The 20,817-nt window shown below is 37.7% G+C and overlaps 1 protein-coding gene across 1 annotated transcript; it reads right to left on the reverse strand.

Moving 5' to 3' along the window:
* Positions 1-244: 244 nt before the first annotated feature.
* On the reverse strand, positions 245-20,042 carry LOC115918803 (RING-type E3 ubiquitin-protein ligase PPIL2-like; the record flags this gene model as incomplete). The annotated part of the gene is made up of 17 exons (XM_030991320.1): positions 19,900-20,042; positions 17,246-17,298; positions 16,126-16,171; positions 15,788-15,902; positions 14,840-14,891; positions 14,537-14,628; positions 12,895-13,060; positions 10,921-11,021; positions 9,613-9,657; positions 8,585-8,660; positions 8,195-8,301; positions 5,542-5,631; positions 4,164-4,197; positions 3,639-3,756; positions 1,522-1,578; positions 769-901; positions 245-265 (listed from the first exon to the last, which is right to left on the reverse strand). Coding segments are annotated over exons 1-17 (1,338 nt in total), but the record flags the coding sequence as incomplete, so codon positions are not given.
* Positions 20,043-20,817: the final 775 nt, after the last annotated feature.

Consider the following 20,817-nt stretch of genomic DNA (forward strand, 5'->3'; position numbering starts at 1 on the left):
AGCGGAGGCATAAAAATCTGTATTATACAATGTTTCACTTGTTTACACCCTAAATGGTATATAAGCAATTAAAAATGTAAATATTGATAAGAATATTGACCTGGCATTAGTACTCTCCATTGATGCTTGAGCCAAGTACTTGCCAACTCCTGCCCTATAAACCCTAGGCTTGTCTGAGGTTCCTGGTTTTACTGCTCTAGACTGGGGTGCTTTCTTTTCTTTGGTCTCTTCTTCTACTTTCAGCTTTTAATCTCTCCTCTGAAATCTAAAACAACAAAAAATATTGTATAAGAAACGTAAATAAAGGAATATTGTATACAGAAACATTATATAAAGAAAATTGTTTTAAAGAAAGAACGCAATATAAAGGAATATTGTACAAAGAAACGTATATGAAGTAATATCAAATAAAGAAACGTATAAAAGAAAATATTGTAAAAAAGAAACCTCATATAAAAAAATATACAAAAATATGATTTTGAAGAGGTGAATTAAAATGAGAGCTGGCAAATCCTGAGTGCACACTCGAGAGAAGCCCCGTTCAGTAATATGATTTTTGTATGATACAACATAACACACATGTGCTTGTAAGATGAAATACATGTATCTAATTATACAATGAATTAGAAGGCATTGGAGAATATGCCTTTGATTGTATCCTACAGATGATGTCATTTACATTTTGACAGGATATATTTACTATAAGTGTTAAAAAATAGAATATAATAATGATAGCAAGCTGGCAGGTCTCCCTCAGATGATAATTACCTCTTTGTCCACCTCTTCATATGGGTTGACAAATACAACTGTGTCTTGAATCACAATGTCCTCTAATGGTCTGTCTTTCTTATCAGTCTCTATCTTTTCCATATTAGTGAGTGTATCAAGACCACCAACAACGCTGTAACAAACCAAACACACAGATTCATTGTGATTAACAAAAACAAAAACAAACAAACAATCATGTCTTCAAAATTAATTCTCTTTTATCTTAAAATGTGCTGTATTTACTTTTGTTTCTGTCCCATCACAATGGGGTTTTTTTCCAGGTATGACAAGACAGAATTCAGATGCAACAGGATGGAATCTATGAACGCTAAGAGTAGTCCCACACACTAAATTTGATGATAGTATCCATACTTTATCTCTGATGCCTTTCTCCCCAATACATTAAATGAAAAAGAAATGTTGCCACTTACCTTAGCTACATAAAACCATGTAATATCATTTTACAAAGAAAATGATTCCTTTGTTAAATTATACTTTTATATCCGAATCTCCATTCATCCCATCGCATGACACAAATCAATGAAATTAGCCATTAGGCAATTCCAAAGACCTTAATACAAAACCCTGATGTCATCTCTTCAAAAACTTAAAGTGCGAGTATAATCATACAATTATATATAAATTCTAAAAATATTAATTAAAAATGCTTTCACTCTAATATCTCAACTTCATCATGTGATTATTTTATCCTGACATAATTGCATGGAAAAATGGGAGCTTTCATAAGCTTACCTTCCAAATATGGTGTGCTTTTCATCCAAGTATTTGCAGGATCTGAATGTGATGAAGCTGTAAACAATAACAAGAATTCACAATTTCCATTACCGGTACAATATAGAGGTGTTGCGGTCTAGTAGATAAGTCTCAGATACAGGGTTTGAATCCCTGCCACAGTACTACATGTACATATGCGATATTGAATCCAGGTGTAGTTAGGATTTAATCCTTGACTGCATTGAGAGCTATGGTTGCCAGAGCCAAAGATGGGGTACATACAGCCTGGGTACATAGGTTATGGAAGCACAGAGATAAATCACATCATACATGATATGCGTTATATCGACATATTACTATCCTAATTTTTACAAAATCTTTTTCCTGGATAGAACATACATTCAACCTCGCATAAATTGATCTTGACAGACTATTAAAGTTCAATGCATCGACTCTGACTTGTGCATAAGGCATAGATATATGACTCACATATACGCACATTTACATGTATGTCGTCCCTAAGCCTCACTTCAATGGGGAAAGCTGTGCCTTGGCGTGGCTGGTGGCTTCATTGGGATTAGTTTTGTCGCATGCCGTGGTTTAAATTGTTGTACAGACATCAGGAAAATAGGAACAGACCTTTATTACACAGTGTACGATTTCACCCACCTGTTACAACTTTGAAGATAAATATGAATAAAAACCAGACATGAACTAGACTTATCTGCTTGTATAAAATGGGAGTGTAGTGCCCTTGTGTGATAACTCTGCTTTGTTGAAATGAGGTCATGGAGGGGGCGATGGCAGGGGACACAAGTATTTTTGAAGAAAAAAAAGGGGGAGCTACTTTAGTAGGAAAATAAGACAAAGAGTAAAGTGAAAAATAAAGTAAAAATAAAAACACTAATGAATGATATTGCTCTATGCCTTTCTTTACTTCATCTTCTCCTCCTGTATGCTTCCATTAATTCTTCTATTCAATCTCCCTTATCTCTCCTTTTGTATGTTTCTTTTTATTCCATTTTATTGTCTATGATCATTTCCTCACACTTCCATTTTCTTTCTTTATGATTATGTTTGTCTTGATAATGTATAACTTCTTTATCTCTATCCTATCCCAAGTTACTTTTGATCAACACAGTTTACTTTGTGGCATTTGCCAGAAGTCTGAATCGAAGGGAAATTATCAGGGGATAGACAGAGAGTGTGAGAGAGAGAGAGGGAGAGAGGGGAAGGGGTATGGGAAAGAGGCCAGTACGAGAGAGGGAGAGACAAGAACAGAGGAGTGCGCATCAGCAAGTCTTGATTACAGGAGTGTATTGTGGAAACAAAATCGGTGTGGTGAGTGCTTTGACAGTGATAAATTACACATCAGTGACATTTGACTTTTGTGATATGAATTCAGTGCTTTTTCTTTATAATTGTTCTGAGAATTTCATCGACTTGGGCGATTATTAGACCTCAACAAATTGAAAAATAGAGTGAATCAACACAAGCAAGTCAATGTAGAAAATTGAGACATTTTTATCACCATTGACTTCAGAGGTTCACACGTGACAGACATCGACTTGTGGGAGATAGACCGTCGGATGATTTTGTCATGTCATTCAATTTGAGTCTATAATTTGAATTATGAAGTTTTACATCGGAGGGGGGGGGGGGGGGGGGGGGGGTTCTCTCATCAACAGGTGCTACCCACTCGAGTGCATCAACCTCTGAAATGGACCCTAATGGCGTATCACGCCTTGTCTGAAATTACCCTAATGGTGTATCGGTATGTATCGCACATTTTCTGAAAACTGTGAACCTGAAAATGTACCCTTTTATTGGTTTTTGAGCGATTAGTGCTTGAAAAACACCCTATTTAAGGAAAACGTAAACAACGCCATATACTGATAAAACTGAAAAAGACACCCTTTTAACACATTTTCTCGATGCCCCCCCCCCCCCCAGTCCCCCCCCCCCCCCCCCCCCCCCCCCCCCCCCCCCCCCCCCCCCCCCCCCCCCGTTTGCATACATGTAGATTAGTGAACCTATACTACAGATGTAATATGAACTGTAAGTTATTGGACAATGCTTGGGACTTCAGACAATCTATAAAACATTAGAGACTGTGGTTTAATGGTTGTACTTACAATTGTGACTTGTTTGTGTTGGGACCTGAGTTAGCCATACTGAGGATACCTCTTCCTGTGTGGCTCAGATTAGGCTTGAAATCATCTTCAAATGGCTTTTCCCAGATTGATTCCCCACCTACATTAAATAAATACAATACATAAATAACTGTACAGTATAGCAGTTAAAAAAGCAACTTGTGAGTAGACTACTCAATGCAGCTGTACACACTTTCATAGAATAAGGCCCACACAGAACCCAGGTCTGACTTGGGGCTTATGTTATTCTGTATTTTATTCAAACTTCTTATCTGTTTCCTCAGATAATGCCGGGTAAAGCTATTGAGTTTCATTTCATTTTTGCTGTACACAAAAGGTGAGTGATACAATTTAATACAACTCATACATATACATTGAAATGTTTATCCATTATGAAATAAAAAGCTCAACATGAGTGTTTATATATTTTAACAATAATAAATGGGTCAAAATTTAGTGGTTGATTATTAGTCACATGTACATGTAACAGAGCTTAGAGTAACTTACCAGTTCCAGTTCCTGTGGGATCTCCTCCTTGAATCTGTTCAGTAAAAAATATTGGTAAACAGAAACAGTAACAACTTCTGTTGTGTTTTATACAATTGAGTATCATCGTCTTATTGTGTAATAAGTTAAAGATAATACAAAGTTTTGGTATGGGGTCATGAATTTGGTTCAAATGAACATATTGGAAGCATATACGATCCTACAATATTCAGTGATCGTTGTCGCGGTCGAAATCGACTCTAAAGTTATGAAATTATAAATAATAAACACTTTATGTTGAATAGCTCCCTCTCAAGGTCAAGATATTAATTAAACTATAAAACAATGTTTATTGACTAAAATCGACCGATTAGCTATTCTCGTTCGGAAATTATATACCACAACTACATACTCTGAGACTTTCATGGTCGCAACTACCATTGTACGGCCATAGGAGCTATTTGAAATTTATCAAAATTTACCGGGAGCACCGGTAAATCCTTATATTCAATTTTTCTTGAAAGCAGAAGTGTTTCAGGGGCTAACATTTCTGGTGTTTTTAATAAACCCACAGGGGCATCCAAATAAGTCAAAATTGTAAAGAATCACTATCCACCCATTTTTCAAAATTTCCCAAAACTTTGCAATACCTTTAAGAGAACACTAAAGCGCAAGTGATCCCAGATATCCTAATCAAGCCAACTATACTACTGATGTTGCTGCATAATGTCATCAACTTTACAATTCATGCCAAATTGATCTTGAGATAATATAACACGAAAAATAGATACATGTTTACAAAATCCACATATATTGACTTTGGACCTGCAGTGCCATACTTCTGTTCAAACACTAAAATGAATCAATGATGATTTACAGTTTACCATGCAGTGCCATACTTCTGTTCAAACACTAAAATGAATCAATGATGATTTACAGTTTACCATGCAGTGCCATACTTCTGTTCAAACACTAAAAGGGGTGGATGATGATGATGCATACTAACGTAAACTGTAACCACTTCCGACCAAAATTTAAAGTTTTTAATAATGTGTTGAGACTCAGAATGGCTGCCTACCCCTTCCCCCCAAAAAAAACACACCACATCATTGTGAAGTTCATTTCCATGGAATATATTTAAAACCAATCTAAAAGCTTAATTCAGTGAAACTTAATTAAATGGCAATTACTGGTGGCTCAGTTATCAATCATCATAATGATAGACGGTCCAATGTAACCTGAAAATGACATGCCTCAGATCAGAGGGAGATCAGAGGAGTGAGATATTGAATATTCACTTTTGAAGCAGTCCATCCTGATTTATAAGTGACATCCAGATTTATCTAAATGATACATGTTTTGATCCAGCAGTAGAAAAAATGAGTGAGTTATTACTTACCATAAAGTTCTTGATTAGTCTGTGGAATTTTGTGCCATTGTAGTAGCCTTTTGCACACAGCTGAATAAAGTTTTCACATGTCTTAGTTACCTATAGTAGTCAAGATATAAATCACATTGCACTTTTAACGAGTACCTTTCATTGGTTAATCAAATCCTTCCATTACATACATGTATATGTTGAATTGAATTTCTTTATTGTCATGCACAAAATAAAATGAAGGCATAAAAATCGTTTTACAGCTCACATTTGTATAAAATATAACAATACATTAACATATCATAGACAGTAACTACAAATAACATAAACAACATAACAATGTAATATAATTTAACCTCTCTGTGTAGAGCCACGGGAATTATTTGAATTTGTACTCCCCTGGCTCCCAACAGACAATACTAACTTAAATAAATAGCAGAAAATGTACATGACAACAATCAATGTCATATAGCATATAAATAGAATAAGTCACAGCAAACATCTAAAATCAATTATTCATCAATTGTTAAAAATTCCAGATAAAAACTGTTTATTTTGGGTAGCAGACATAAACTAAATGTACATCATACTGGATGGCAAAGAGGAAAGACAAGAGAGAGAATGAGCTTTGTACATGTAAAATTAATTGTTAAATTTATATAAACCACCCTTAGTTAGTGCTGTAAGTCAGACGCTATCTTCGTGTTCGGTTCGGTTCGGCAGAGTTCGGCAATTTTTCACCCGAACTTGGTTTGGTTCGGGTTCGGTAATATAATAGCAAGCAGCGTTTAATAGCCACGGCAGTCGGCACTGGGCGGGCCGGCCGGATGGGCCCGACCAGCACGGAAGACTTTTGCCCACTCCCGATGAAAAAGACTGCTTCCGACCAGCATGAATTTCACATAAAAAAACTGCTCTAAACGTAAATATTTGCGAAGAAAAGTACTACTTACATTCGTATTTCCGTCTTGAATCGTGTTTTATTTGCAATTTTAAAGGTGAAATTCAAAGAAAATCACAAATATGTCAACTAATGTTTCACTAGAAACTGGTAAGCTAACAGATGGCCATCGTACAAGTTTAAGGTCAACTACATATCGGGTGATTTATAAAAATACAAATACAACCACCTCCATAGCAGCTGGGATACACGAGAGATTCGCCAGAAAAATAAGGATGTTTAATGACGTCACTATATGAACCAACACTGCCCAAGCAGACGACACCCCATAAAGAATGAACATAAGTGCAAAGCTATTATTTGTCAAATTATAATGAGTTCAGTTTATATACATGTAATGGCATGTCAAACCATTCAAAAGGGGATATGACCCGATTCTGATAACTAAAATCTTTTGCTTGTAAATACACAGGATAGGGGTTAATTAACAATCAAAGAAACCAGACTTTCAAATTGAAAACCCCCCGGAATGATATTAAGGATGGCATTTGTTCCCTCTTGAAACGCCGAACATACTGGGGTGTGTGCAGCTGAATATACAATGGCGTCTTATTTTGTTTACAAGCGACAGATTCCTTTATTTTTGTATCGCTGCATTTGTCATCAAAATAAAAACATGTGCGGGGTTAGAGTGAGGCAATAGGTTATACATTTAGCCCGACGGTACTGAAGTAAGAGAAAGAACTCAAGAGAAGATGAAAACACAGGCACTGAAAATGTGTGAGATGTCATGGGACATCGTCTGCTTGTGCAAATCATGTCCATACTGTGATCTCACACATCTCAGCAGCGTTCGGAGAGCTCTTCAGGTGCTATGCCGGGGCTGTATTTAAGCGTTTTGTAAGTTATGATAATCATTATTTTGAATGCTTTCAAGCATTGAATTTTGATAAGCTTGTCGAATCAAAGTTTCAACTTTGCAATAATAAAAATTAAGTTAGTTTTTAAAATCAATGAATATCTACTTTAAAAGAATCATGTTTTCAATTTGTCAATAAATGATATTTTTTAAAGATTTTTCGAGACGGTTGTTGTCTAATGTTAGAGTCATGAAAGCTGCCATCTTAAATAGCGACTCAAGTGCGTCGATTACTGTTTTTTATAAGTGTTTATTTTCAATAGGAAAAATATAAAATCCCTATTTTTCCTGAATAAATAAATACCATACTATAATATATATTTATTTCATTATTTATATTGTAAAATTTCTCTGATATTGTTACAATTAAAATATTGTTTTTGTTGTTGAATGGGTTTGAGCTGAACTTGTTTTGATCAGCGCCTAGATCATGAACATGTATTGTTGTTTAAGGCCTGCGATCGTGACATAACAGAGGTCAGGATTTGTATTTAAATGGCGCCAGTGAAGTCGCGCCCACCACTTGATAGGCATAAATCACAAAGGCGGAAAATGGGAAAAAAGTAAATATAAAATGAGCAATCATGACATGAAAATTAGGTACAAAATGACTAGTTTATTAGCTTGCGAAAACGTTTACATTTTTCTGCCGAACATCCGAACCAGGCCTTTGCGTTCGGTATGGTTTGGTTCGGTTCGGCGGTTCGGCTACAGCACTACCCTTAGTCTCGTCTATGGAATTCAGAGGTAGAACAAATATATCTTATCTAAATATTCCTGCATAGTGCATACTAAATTAGTTTTTTCCCTGTTTCAGTATGCAAGTTCCTTTACGACAATGTTTAATGACTTACCAGATCACATCTGAGTTCAATGTTGAGTGTTCCTTTGTTGGTATTCATCCTAACATAACCTTTCTTCTTCACCCGCTCATATCGAATGATGTCTTCATCAATCACAGCTACATGGGAACAAAGGTATATAAGTTCAACTCATTATTATTCATATTCAATGTAATTAAATAAAATCTTTAAATTAACCTGATTTCCTCATGACATATATGTTAGAAGCAGTTAGTTACAATGAAAAGAGTGTCACCATCAAGCACTGGAAAAACATTTACAGTATATTAAAGTAGGATTGCATGAACATCATATTATTTGTTTTTAATGAGCCACAGCATAGAATTACCTAGTATCTTCTGAATGGTTTGTGGAAAATAGAGGAAAATAATATTGACTAACCTGCTTCATGAGTGGTTTGAGGAGCCATAGCTGTTGAAGTGAAACCTGCTGCAACCATACCTGTACTGTAGTGTGCCTAAAAAATAATACAAATCTCTTTTTTTCATTAAGATAATCTCAACTGTCATATTATCTGAAGTATTCACTTAATAGATACTAAGATAATCAAGGAAATCAAAAGCAAAATTGACTGATTTTTTGTATTTTTATACAGCTGTCACAGCAATACACACAATCAATATCAGTGTATGCTTGCCAAATGGACTAATACAACAAATCAAAATAAAGAAATAACAGATGAGACAAAGTCATCATGTAAACATACTAAACAATACTAGTTTATTTAAAAAACTTTGCTAGCCTTGGGCGCTCGGTTTGCATTACTCCTCTTTTGCTTAGTGATCTAGACTCAAGCACAGATAGTATTGTTAAATTCAAACCCTCCATGTTATCATAACCCTACATCACACCTATAACTTATTAGCAACCCAAACCCTATATATGTGTCCTCAAATAAACGGGGGTGTAGCATGGCAAATACTGGTTGACTCCATCTACAACTTCTTTTGGACAACTGCACGTAAACGAATGGACTTGATTAACGGTCAGCGCGCGTTAGTGTTCGTGAAACAAACCTTAGTTCTCCTCATGCTTCTGTTCGAGTATGGTGCACGTACGTGAAAACTGCGGTCGCGTCATCCATAGTCGTATTATACCCGGTTGGCCCTGAGTCAGGCCACGGGAAAAACATGTAGTCTCATCATGCTACACTCCCTTTAAATCAAAGGACGAATAGTGACAGCTTGACACAACTATAAGGTGTCAACTGAAAACACACTGTGACCAAAAAGCAATTGTTGGATCAAGACAACACCAACAGGTTTAATTGTTTGCAGGGAGCACCAACACTAAACATAGAGCATACATGTATGTTGGATCATGAAGGCACAAAACCAACTCTGCTGAAAGACTGGTCAATTCTAGGCTTTGAATTAACTAAAATGAATCATATGGGATGAAATACTCACAGAATTGAGTTTATCTGCTCTCTGTTTCTTTTCTTCTTTCCCATCCTGAGGAGTGAGATGAATACAAATAGATGAAGGAAAATCAAAATCAATACATCATTTATTGAAATGATTCTTTATAAATAATACAATTTGGGTAGCAATTCACATAGGACAATAGTATAAAATGTTTGCCTATTGCTTTCTCTTTTACTCTGAAAGGGCAATCAAACCTTTGTAAACAGTTCATTTGTATGGAAGCAGAAAAATAAGAGAAACAGAATGGCCAAAGTTTAAAAGATATCAGATCAATGACAAGAAAGTTTGGAATGTGAAATGAAAAAAAAACATCTGAGCAAATCTTAAATTGGCATTTTGGTTAGCAGATTGTGACATAGTCATGGACAACTCTCCCGTTTGTCATATCATTAATTTCCGTTTTTCTCCTAAACATCTTCTCCATTGGGGTAATACCAAAATAAATATAACGAACAGCATCTTATTTATAGATCCTCTAAAAAGACAGGACCCTGTGGAATCATACATATTGAAAAACTGACATTAATAGCAATTTAGAGTATTATAACAAATGGAGTAGCCCTCCACTACATTATAATGACATTATTGTTTCAGCCAATTTGAAATTCCCTTACGTAGATATAGCAAAAAACAACTTTCAAAATTTCAAAACTTTCTTCTTGTTTGTCCAATTTAAAAAAAAACTTTCACTGATCTCCTTCTATAGTTTTTTAATGTGATTTCTTTTAGAGTTTCCTTTATCTGATTTCTTTTAGAGTTTCCTTTATCTGATTAAGATGTGTTACATGTACTAGCACACATCTAATAAGAAGAATTATACACGGTTTTCAATTTTTCATGAGAATGAAATTCCCTAATTATTATGATTTTTAAACTGGAGTTTCAAAATACCAGGATCACTAGATGGCCAACCATCATAAGCTGTATGTACAAGATACATATAAAGAGACTGACAAATAATGTAGGGCCAATTAAAACTCCTAGATTTCCCCTGATGTGCATGATTTTTACAAACTGGAAAAAGGGTAACTAATCTACCAGTTTTACCCCGATTCCACGATAGCTGGGAATCTTGTAATATCTACATTACCTCACTAAGTCATTGTACTTTAAAACTCTTTACTTAAATCAGTTTTATTCCCTGACTGCTTGCTTATAATGAAAATATAGCTAAGACTACAGAACTGCGCTGAGAAGCTACATGTACATGCATGCTACACATATCATTCTGTTATAATGTTGAATACTGGTATATTTGTAGTAGGGAAATGATATCAAATGATGCATTACCATAGGCTGGTATTCTTTGTAGAGTGTTCCTAAGATGTCTTCTGTCTCAACATTGGTCTTATTGAGCGTATACTTTGGGTCTTTCCTGGCTTTCTTCTCAGCTGTAAGGCATAAAACAAATAAAGCATTAATAGTCAAGTGATACTACATAAAGACACAATGCCCTAATCATCAATATCTTAGATTCTAAATTTGTTACTGTGACCACTCAACGATTCCCCTACACCCATGGACTATTTAAGTTTGAGCTCATATTCTACCTGTTTCTAATATGTATTTTGTTTCCTGTCCTGCCATCTTCAAATTCTGTCTGAAGTTTGCACCATCTTCTCTGTTTTGTTTTCCCTTATTGTGTAACTCTCTTTCTAACACTTCTTCCCATCACCTCACTTTCTCACTCTCATACACACATCCACTCCCTATTTCTTTTCTCTCTCTCCATCCCTACCTCTCTTTCCCTCCCACCTTCTCTCCCCTCCCTCCCTTCCTTCCCCCTCTCTCTCCCTACCTTGTTACCTCTCTCCTTCACTCCCTCCCACTCTCTATCACTCATTTGCTGCCTTCCTTCCTCAGTGAGTGCTAACTAGATCTTCCAGTCCCTCCCTCCCACCTTCTCTCCCCTCCCTCCCTTCCTTCCCCCTCTCTCCCTCCCTTGTTACCTTCCTCCCTCCTTCCCTCCCTCCCACTCTCTATCCTTCCTTTGTCGCCTTCCTCCCTCTCTCAGTGAGTGCTAACCTTCATCTTCCACTCTCTCCCTTCCACCTTCTCTCCCCTCCCTCCCTCCCTTCCCCTTTCTCTCCGCCTCTCTCTCCCTTCCTTGTTACCTCCCTCTCTCCTTTACTCCCTCCCACCCTCTATCCTTCCTTTGTCGCCTTCCTCCCTCTCTCAGTGAGTGCTAACCTTCATCTTCCACTCTCTCCCTTCCACCTTCTCTCCCCTCCCTCCCTCCCTCCCCCCTTTCTCTCCGCCTCTCTCTCTCCTTTCCTTGTTACGTCCCTCTCTCCTTCCTTTGTCGCCTTCCTCCCTCTCTCAGTGAGTGCTAACCTTCATCTTCCACTCTCTCCCTCCCATTTTCTCTCCCCTCCCTCCCTTTCCCCCTTCCTTCCCCCTCCCTCTCCCTACCTTGTTACCTCTCCCCTTCACTCCCTCCCACTCTCTATGTGAGTGCTAACCTTCATCTTCCACTCTCTCCCCTCCACCTTCTCTCCCCTCCCTCCCTCCCTTTCCCCTTTCTCTCCGCCTCTCTCTCTCCTTTCCTTGTTACCTCCCTCTCTCCTTCCTTTGTCGCCTTCCTCCCTCTCTCAGTGAGTGCTAACCTTCATCTTCCACTCTCTCCCTCCCATTTTCTCTCCCCTCCCTCCCTTTCCCCCTTCCTTCCCCCTCCCTCTCCCTACCTTGTTACCTCTCCCCTTCACTCCCTCCCACTCTCTATGCGAGTGCTAACCTTCATCTTCCACTCTCTCCCTCCCATTTTCTCTCCCCTCCCTCTCTCTCCCTCCCATTTTCTCTCCCCTCCCTCTCTCTCCCTCCCATCTTCTCTCCCCTCCCTCCCTTTCCTCCTTCCTTCCCCCTCCCTCTCCCTACCTTGTTACCTCTCCCCTTCACTCCCTCCCACTCTCTATGTGAGTGCTAACCTTCATCTTCCACTCTCTCCCTCCCATTTTCTCTCCCCTCCCTCTCTCTCCCTCCCATTTTCTCTCCCCTCCCTCTCTCTCCCTCCCATCTTCTCTCCCCTCCCTCCCTTTCCTCCTTCCTTCCCCCTCCCTCTCCCTACCTTGTTACCTCTCCCCTTCACTCCCTCCCACTCTCTATGTGAGTGCTAACCTTCATCTTCCACTCTCTCCCCTCCACCTTCTCTCCCCTCCCTCCCTCCCTTTCCCCCTTCCTTCCCCCTCCCTCTCTCTACCTTGTTACCTCTCTCCTTCACTCCCTCCTTTGTTGCCTGCCTTCCTTCCTCCCCCAGTCAATGCTTACCTTCATCTTCCACTTTCAGGTTGTTTTTGATGTGATGGAATGCAGAGATGTTGAACTTGTCCAGCTGGCCTGGATCTTGGATGGTGATGAGATCAGATCGTTTGAAGGTTTCATCAGTCAGCAAATCTTTCCAGTTCTTAGCTTTGATATTCAGCTGTTCAATAGCCTGATTCATAACATGAACAATTTCGATGAATAAGCCTATATTCCAGTTTAAACCTAATAGACTTCAAAGAATGACTCTACATGCAAGAAATCAGTAAGATTCAAATGTTCTTATTCTTACAAATTTAATTGATTCTTACTGGTATTTGCTGGTCTCCAAGATTCAAAACCAAAACTTACATAAAGTAAAAATCATAAATTTCATTATCGTATAAAATCTGAGTCAAAAGCTGAACTTTTGTTGTTTGATAATTATGCTCCCTATTATATGCATTAAATACACACTAATTTGATCGCAGATTAGTCAATAATTTGTGTGGCATATACAGCCGGTATAGGAGCATATATTTGGTGAGTAATTACATCTGATTAGAAATGAATTCCTTTATGGATTTTTAAAGATCAATTCTTTATTCTCTTTAGATTTTTAATTTTTTAGATATATATATATGACATTAATTGGCATTATCTGTTGTTAAAACAAAATATCAATATTTCATGATTTGTTCTAAAGTAAGGTCAACTGTTGTTGTTGGTGTTGAGGCCAAAAAGAATCATTGTCATAAAGGTAGGATAATAATACAATAATTGCATTGCCCACATGGAGAACATTATTGATACATGAGTCTACCCAGGGGAAATAATTCATATTGTTTTTAAAAGGGGAAGTCTATCCTGCTATTAAGTTAGTTTTGACAGGCAGAAAAAAATCAGAGAAACAAATAGAGAAGGTTCAAACAAAATCTGATAAAAATAAAAAAAAATAGTGGATTTGTTAAAGTTGAAATCATATCAAACACAAATTGTCAACTCTGTGATGTACTACATGTACATCTTACATGGTCCTCTCCCATTCGCTCTATACTAAAACTACATAGATTTCTATTTTCTATAAAGAAAATATTTAAACATGCATGCACCCTAGATTTAGTTATTGCTAATATGTTTTACACAGGCACTGTATAAAAAAAAATCCAATCCTCTATCACCAACTTATGCTATGGTCACATTACCCAAAAGTAGGCTGCTCGGCGGCCGAGCGGCGAGTTTTTAACCAATTCTGCCCGGCGGCTGCCCGGCCACCGAGCGGCGGCGGCCCAGGCACCTTTTTGGAGTTTTGAACAAAACACAGGCACCTTTAGGCACCTTTTAGGGCATCGCTCGGTCGCCGCTGAAGTTTTAGCGCGGAGTTAAAATTTGGGCGGCGCCTGCTCATTTTTCACTCGCCGCCCAAAATACGCTCGGTGCCTGGACGGTCGCCGCCCGGGCACCGACCTAATTGCTGGGCGATGCTTAATTCCAGCAGCGACCGAGCAGGCTACTGATCGGTCGGTCGCTGTTCTGATTTGTGACCATAGCTTTAGAAAAACATTGTTTATTTAACTCATCGTGCACAGCCACATGTAACCTTGATTTACCATTTCTCAAATATAGTTTAATAACTACCCTTACAGGCCAACATGAACTAAATACTCACTTCATAGCAATATACGTTGCCAGTTGTTTTGACAGCAACAATATGAGTATTCTCATTGAATACCTTGAACGTCACTGGACAGTGGTACTTTCCTGAAAGAAGAACAATTCATAATGTATAAGGAGTAATCTCACAATTCAAATCAATTTTCCAGGTTATGATTTTTGGAGTTTTGAACAAACACATACAAATGCAACATAGGTAGGAAATACGGGTAGTAAGTTTGCTTAAAAGCCAAATATTGCGTAATTAAGAAGGCATCCCACATTGATGATAATAATATCAATGGACCAATGCACTTACCATCAGTGTTCTTATGGAAATTAAGCTTGATGAGAGACTTTGCATCTAGGGCCTGCATGTTGGATAGTAAAATGGTTACATTAACGGGAAAATTCATAATGGTAACAGTTAAAGGGACAGATGACTAGGAACTCGTAGTATAATGGTTACATTCAAAGGACAGACAACTACGGACTCATAGTATAATGGTTACATTCAAAGGACAGACAACTACGAACTCATAGTATAATGGTTACATTAAAGGGACAGACAACTACAAACTCATAATAAGATGGTAACAGATAAAGGGACAGACTACTACAAACTCATAGTATAATGGTTACAGATAAAGGACAGACAACTACGAACTCATAGTATAATGGTTACATTAAAGGGACAGACAACTACAAACTCATAATAAGATGGTAACAGATAAAGGGACAGACTACTACAAACTCATAGCATAATGGCTACAGATAAAGGGACAGACTACTACAAACTCATAGTATAATGGTAACCATTAAAGGGACAGACTTCTACCAACTCATAGTATAATGGTAACTGTAAAATAACCAGAGTCTGCAAAGTAATCCTGTTAATATATTTCAATTGAAAGATCAGACTAGGTGAATTTGAAACCAACCTAGGATATTATTGCTCTTCATAGACTTCCATAAGGTTCATTTGTACTCCTGTACAAGTGGAATGTAGTATATCAAATATTTGAAAGGACATGGGCTAGGCTTCATTAACCTCATAAGGCTTATATATTGGTTTTTCATAAGCTAATGAAATCATTGCATTTTGATTGAGTGAGAGCTAATATGTCACAGAATATTTACATTTTTTTATTAGTAAAAAGTTAAGATGTCCTTGGTTTTCTACTGGTTAAGATCTTTTCATAACAATGTGATGGTAACTGTTTGAGAATAGGGGAATACATTTTGAGATGACAGGTTGTAGTCTTACCTGTCCTGTTATAGGATTGGCCTTGTACTTCTTGATAAAAGGAACAATACTCATCAGATCAAAGATGATACCATCAACAGTACAGTAGGGGTGTTCAAAAGGCTGGAGCGACAGACTATTGGTCAAAAAAGAAAAGTGTCACAGATATTCATAAAATAGTATGATTATTACATCATAATTTTACAAATTTTATTTAAACAAGCCTCAACGATTAAACCTCAACCTAATTTATAACAGAGCATGCATGCGTGAAAAACAATTCATAATTCAAAGTACATTAACAAAATGACATCAAAAGTGATTTACAGTCAAAGGATTAGCCAAATGAAACCACATACCTGCAATGGTCAAAGGGCAATCTGCGAAACTCAGACTTCTGTGGATCTGCGAAAAAATATGAAGAAAAGGCAATTAGTGCTGTAGTCAAACGTTTAACCGTCCGGTATCCGACCGCCCATGGCGGATTCCGTTTTCAATTGGACGGTTTCGTTTTCCTGTTTTTTTTATTTTTTTATTTTTTTATTTTATTTTTTAAATAAATCGTTTAACCGAAAACCGTCCGGTTTTGACAGGCGGTTAAACGGAATAGGAGATATCCGTGATGTTACAGCACTAAAGGCAATTCATAATTTTTATAAAGCCCACTCCCAAAAAAGAAGACATTATCAGGTTCAATTGATTGAAAATTTGAACATAAAAAGTTCTTACTGATTCCTTTCTCAGTTTTAATGCTATCAATGTTACAAAGCCCCGTTTAAATTTACTTTGGCAGAGTTAGACAGGGATTACAAAAAGAATAAAAAAGGGGGTTATCTTGATACCTCCCTTAACAAAAAAATTAATTGACGTACTCTTCAATTCACTCTTATATATCAGATGAGTAAAAATATTTGTTACACTCTTCGGTGCCTTCTCCTGTTTCTATTGTTTTCATCTCTTCTACAGTAGTTGGTATATAATTGAAACTAACCCAACAATTTTAAATATATGTCAGAGCAATTTTAAAGATATTTTATGTTATATAGATGTACATCCCATGTCTTTACCAAGTTACAAATAATATTAAAAAACACTGAGTTTCATTGCTATTCTTAAGGAAAGATCTGTAATCTCTTATACCAATGGTTAGATATAGCCTAACCTTTGAGAGACAGAGAAACAAAATATCTTGGACTTGTCTAACAAAGAAACAATTAACTTAAATTTTGATATGATTAATTAACTTAACACTGATGATTCACAATATAATACAAACACTTCTATCCATTTGTTGCAAATTGTCTAAGGCAGTCATATGATATTGTACATGAATTTACCCCCCCTCCCCCAATATGCTGGCTACGAACGATAAAGCAGGGCTCTTCACTTACACGTGCCTGGGACAATTATATACGGCTTGTGCATACAGACCATAACATTAGTGTGGAGCCCTGGATAAAGGTTTAATATCACTCTTACCAGTTTTCTTCTTGCCTCCATAGAATGCTGACCACTCCTTAGAAGTCACATACCTGTTTTATCATTAGAGAAATAATAAGTGTTATTTACATCTGTGTTGTCTTGCACATGTCTAAAAAATAAAGACATACAAATATACATCTATGAGGTTTTATAAACTTTACATCATACATACATCATGCAAAATGTATCACTGGAGTACTGTATAGACTGATATCCAGCCATTTTTAATGGTAACTGCTTTGTTTTTGGTTGGATTTCTAGGGTCTCTATTTAAAAAGTTTGTAGAACTCCCCTGACAGGGGTTGTACCTTTTAACTTTACGATCTCATGAGGAAAAAACCACACTATAAAACAATTAGGTTTTATAATTAATATCAACAATTTATATAGATAATCAACACAAAATAATCAAGGTTCGTATAATCATTCGGGCACACCAAAAATATCTAAGGGAGCTAGCAACTTTCTCAGATGACAAGAATTAACATAAAAATTGCTTGAAATTGCTGAATACAGTATGCACGACTCGAACTAACAGTGCGGTATATGTAAACACCCTCAGCCCTTCTCAATCTCGTGCATATTCAGCAATTTTGAGCGATCGGCGCTCTATAGCATGAATATTCATATTTTCTGTGCCGCTACCGCACATGCGTACATTCTGTTTGCCATTTTGAATCGACGCTGCAACATGGAAAATTTGTTAGGGTAGGACTCAGAATCTCCCCCTTTTTCCCATCGAAAACTTCTTCAAATTATAATTTCAAGAGGTCATTCCGATGCTCAGAGGAGTCGAGCAACCTAGCTATTATCTTAAGTCAAAATTTTAAGTACTCCCTTTGCAGATTTAAAGATAATATCGCCTAATCGGCTGTTTTAATAACCCCACGGTTGACTTACTGAAGCTCCGACGCTGAGCTTCCTGGAGTTAAGGTTCTAGTTGATTGTATAGTAAAGGGTGCGGCGCGTGCGTGTGTTAAGTTAGCGACTGTAATCTATGCTAAGCAATTCATCAACACGGTTGCTAACTTAACACATGCGCGCGCCCATCCCATCATCGGTACAGTATGCAATTATATTGTGCAGCAGCTTGCTGCGGAATCCGGTGAGAAAGTGTTTATTATAAGTCTTTGTTTTTAGGAAAAATACTCCAAAAAGATAAGAAAATTGACACGAAACAGGTAAGAAACATAACTTTTAAATCATGACCATTTTTTGAACAATTGATGAAGATTTAGTCGATTTTCAATATGTTTTAGTAGGGTATCTCAACACCGGAGTACCGGGTCAAAGTCTGGATAGACTTTTGAACTAGCGCCAAGCCCAAGATAATTGCTTTCGGCATCAGGTCTAGGTCTAGTTCAGAAGTCTAGAAACCTAGCCAAAATTTGACCCGTAATTTTTTGGTTAGACTTCTGAACTAGCGCCTTGCTTTCTTTTAAAACTAGCCTCACATACAGGAATGCCTAATTTAGATTTTAGATTTTAATATTGGCCTCCCAAGATCCCTACTACTAAATGAATCCCCCTAGCAATGCAATGGGTAGACCGAAAGCTTCAGTCTCTATAATCGTCGGTTGTTCCACTGAGACTACGTCTGGCTCCACTAGACCTCCGGTTATAGAGACTGAACGATCGCCTATACCATCGTATGTTGAAGATATCACGGCTAGATTTTAGCCGCTAGGCCCCTCCCACAAACATGACAAACTTGCCACGGCCGTATTGTTATGCCCCCAAAATCCCCCAAAATGTCATTTTACCTCGTGCATATCCAATTTTAAATTAGGCCTAGGCTATAATACATCGGTTCCACTTACTAACTTGATTGAAATAATCCGTTTAATGGTCCCTTTCAAGGAAATTATGGGTCAAAATCGACATCCATGTTGAAAATCTTGCAAGCCGTGTTAAACTCTCGCTGCCGTCAATCTCATCCCTTCTAGTCTACGCCGAAGGCAAAATGATTATGAAGGAAAAACTGTGCGCCATCTACACGTTCGTAATGGCGTTATCACAGTTTTTCCTTCATAATCATTTTGCCTTCGGCGTAGACTAGAAGGGATGAGATTGACGGCAGCGAGAGTTTAACACGGCTTGCAAGATTTTCAACATGGACGTCGATTTTGACCCATAATTTCCTTAAAAGGGACCATTAAACGGATTATTTCAATCAAGTTAGTAAGTGGAACCGATGTATTATAGCCTAGGCCTAATTTAAAATTGGATATGCACGAGGTAAAATGACATTTTGGGGGATTTGGGGGGCATAACAATACGGCCGTGGCAAGTTTGTCATGTTTGTGGGAGGGGCCTAGCGGCTAAAATCTAGCCGTGATATCTTCAACATACGATGGTATAGGCGATCGTTCAGTCTCTATAACCGGAGGTCTAGTGGAGCCAGACGTAGTCTCAGTGGAACAACCGACGATTATAGAGACTGAAGCTTTCGGTCTATGCAATGGGGTGCAGTGAACCCAACGCGACGGGCTTCGGCTTCGCCCCCGAGCCTGCGGCGCGGCACAGCCCAATCATGACAACACGAAGGCATAGGCCTACCTCATTTCGTTTTGAGCCAAGATTTGCGTAAGTGATAGTCATCTGGGAATCGTAGAAACTTGAGCCAAAATAGAAAATGACTTGATACTCACATCTTATCCGACTGATGTTGTCTTTTCCCCATCTTGACACTTAATTATCAATGTTTCCCAAAACAAGGTAAAAATATAAATAATTAACGGAGAAATCTTGTAGAGTTTTTAGCTGGTTCGTAATGTACATGTATAGGCCTATATGCGTACATGATCTGACAGTACAGGGCGCTAGTAATTACCGTCTCGCTGAGTAGAGAAAATAAAAAGGAAAACTCACATATCGAGACATTATCGGTGTGCCGCTTTGGGGTCTGGGGCGGGTTCCTAGAAACCGTCATAAGTCTAACTTCTTGACTATCCCATTGAAACGTGTGTTATAGAATTAACACGGGTTTCAATGGTATAGTCAAGAAGTTAGACTTATGACGGTTTCTAGGAACCCGCCCCAGGTCGCTATTGTTAAGGACAGTTATTCATAAGGACCGATATTAATAAGGACCGCTATTCATAACGTGGAACTTAATTCCTCTACCTGCAGGACCACTATAGGGTCACTATTCATAAAGATATAAGGACCGTTATTCATAAGGACTGCTATTCATAATGTGAGATGAAGGTCGATCGCTATTCATAATTCACTTTGAGGGGCATTACTCATAATAACACTTCCCATTTATTCCCAGGACCAAAATCCAATTGAAACCAGTTGAAATCTCCAACTGGTTTCAATTGGTTTCAACTGGTTTCAATTGGTTTCAATTGGTTTCAATTGGAATATAAAATTTCCAGTTGAAACCAATTGCCGAACTGGAAAATATTGTTATGGGTACTCATTTCCAGTTAAAACCAATAAGAAGTGCAACTGGAACCAGTAAGGTAATTTTTCCAGTTACTCAATTGGTTCCAGTTAGAATTCATTTCCAGTTACCCAACTGGTTCCAGTTAGCATTCATTTCCAGTTAGAAGTCATTTCCA

The sequence above is a fragment of the Strongylocentrotus purpuratus genome, unplaced genomic scaffold (assembly GCF_000002235.5).
Source record: "Strongylocentrotus purpuratus isolate Spur 01 unplaced genomic scaffold, Spur_5.0 spur5_scaffold_2, whole genome shotgun sequence".
NCBI classification, from domain to species: domain Eukaryota; kingdom Metazoa; phylum Echinodermata; class Echinoidea; order Camarodonta; family Strongylocentrotidae; genus Strongylocentrotus; species Strongylocentrotus purpuratus.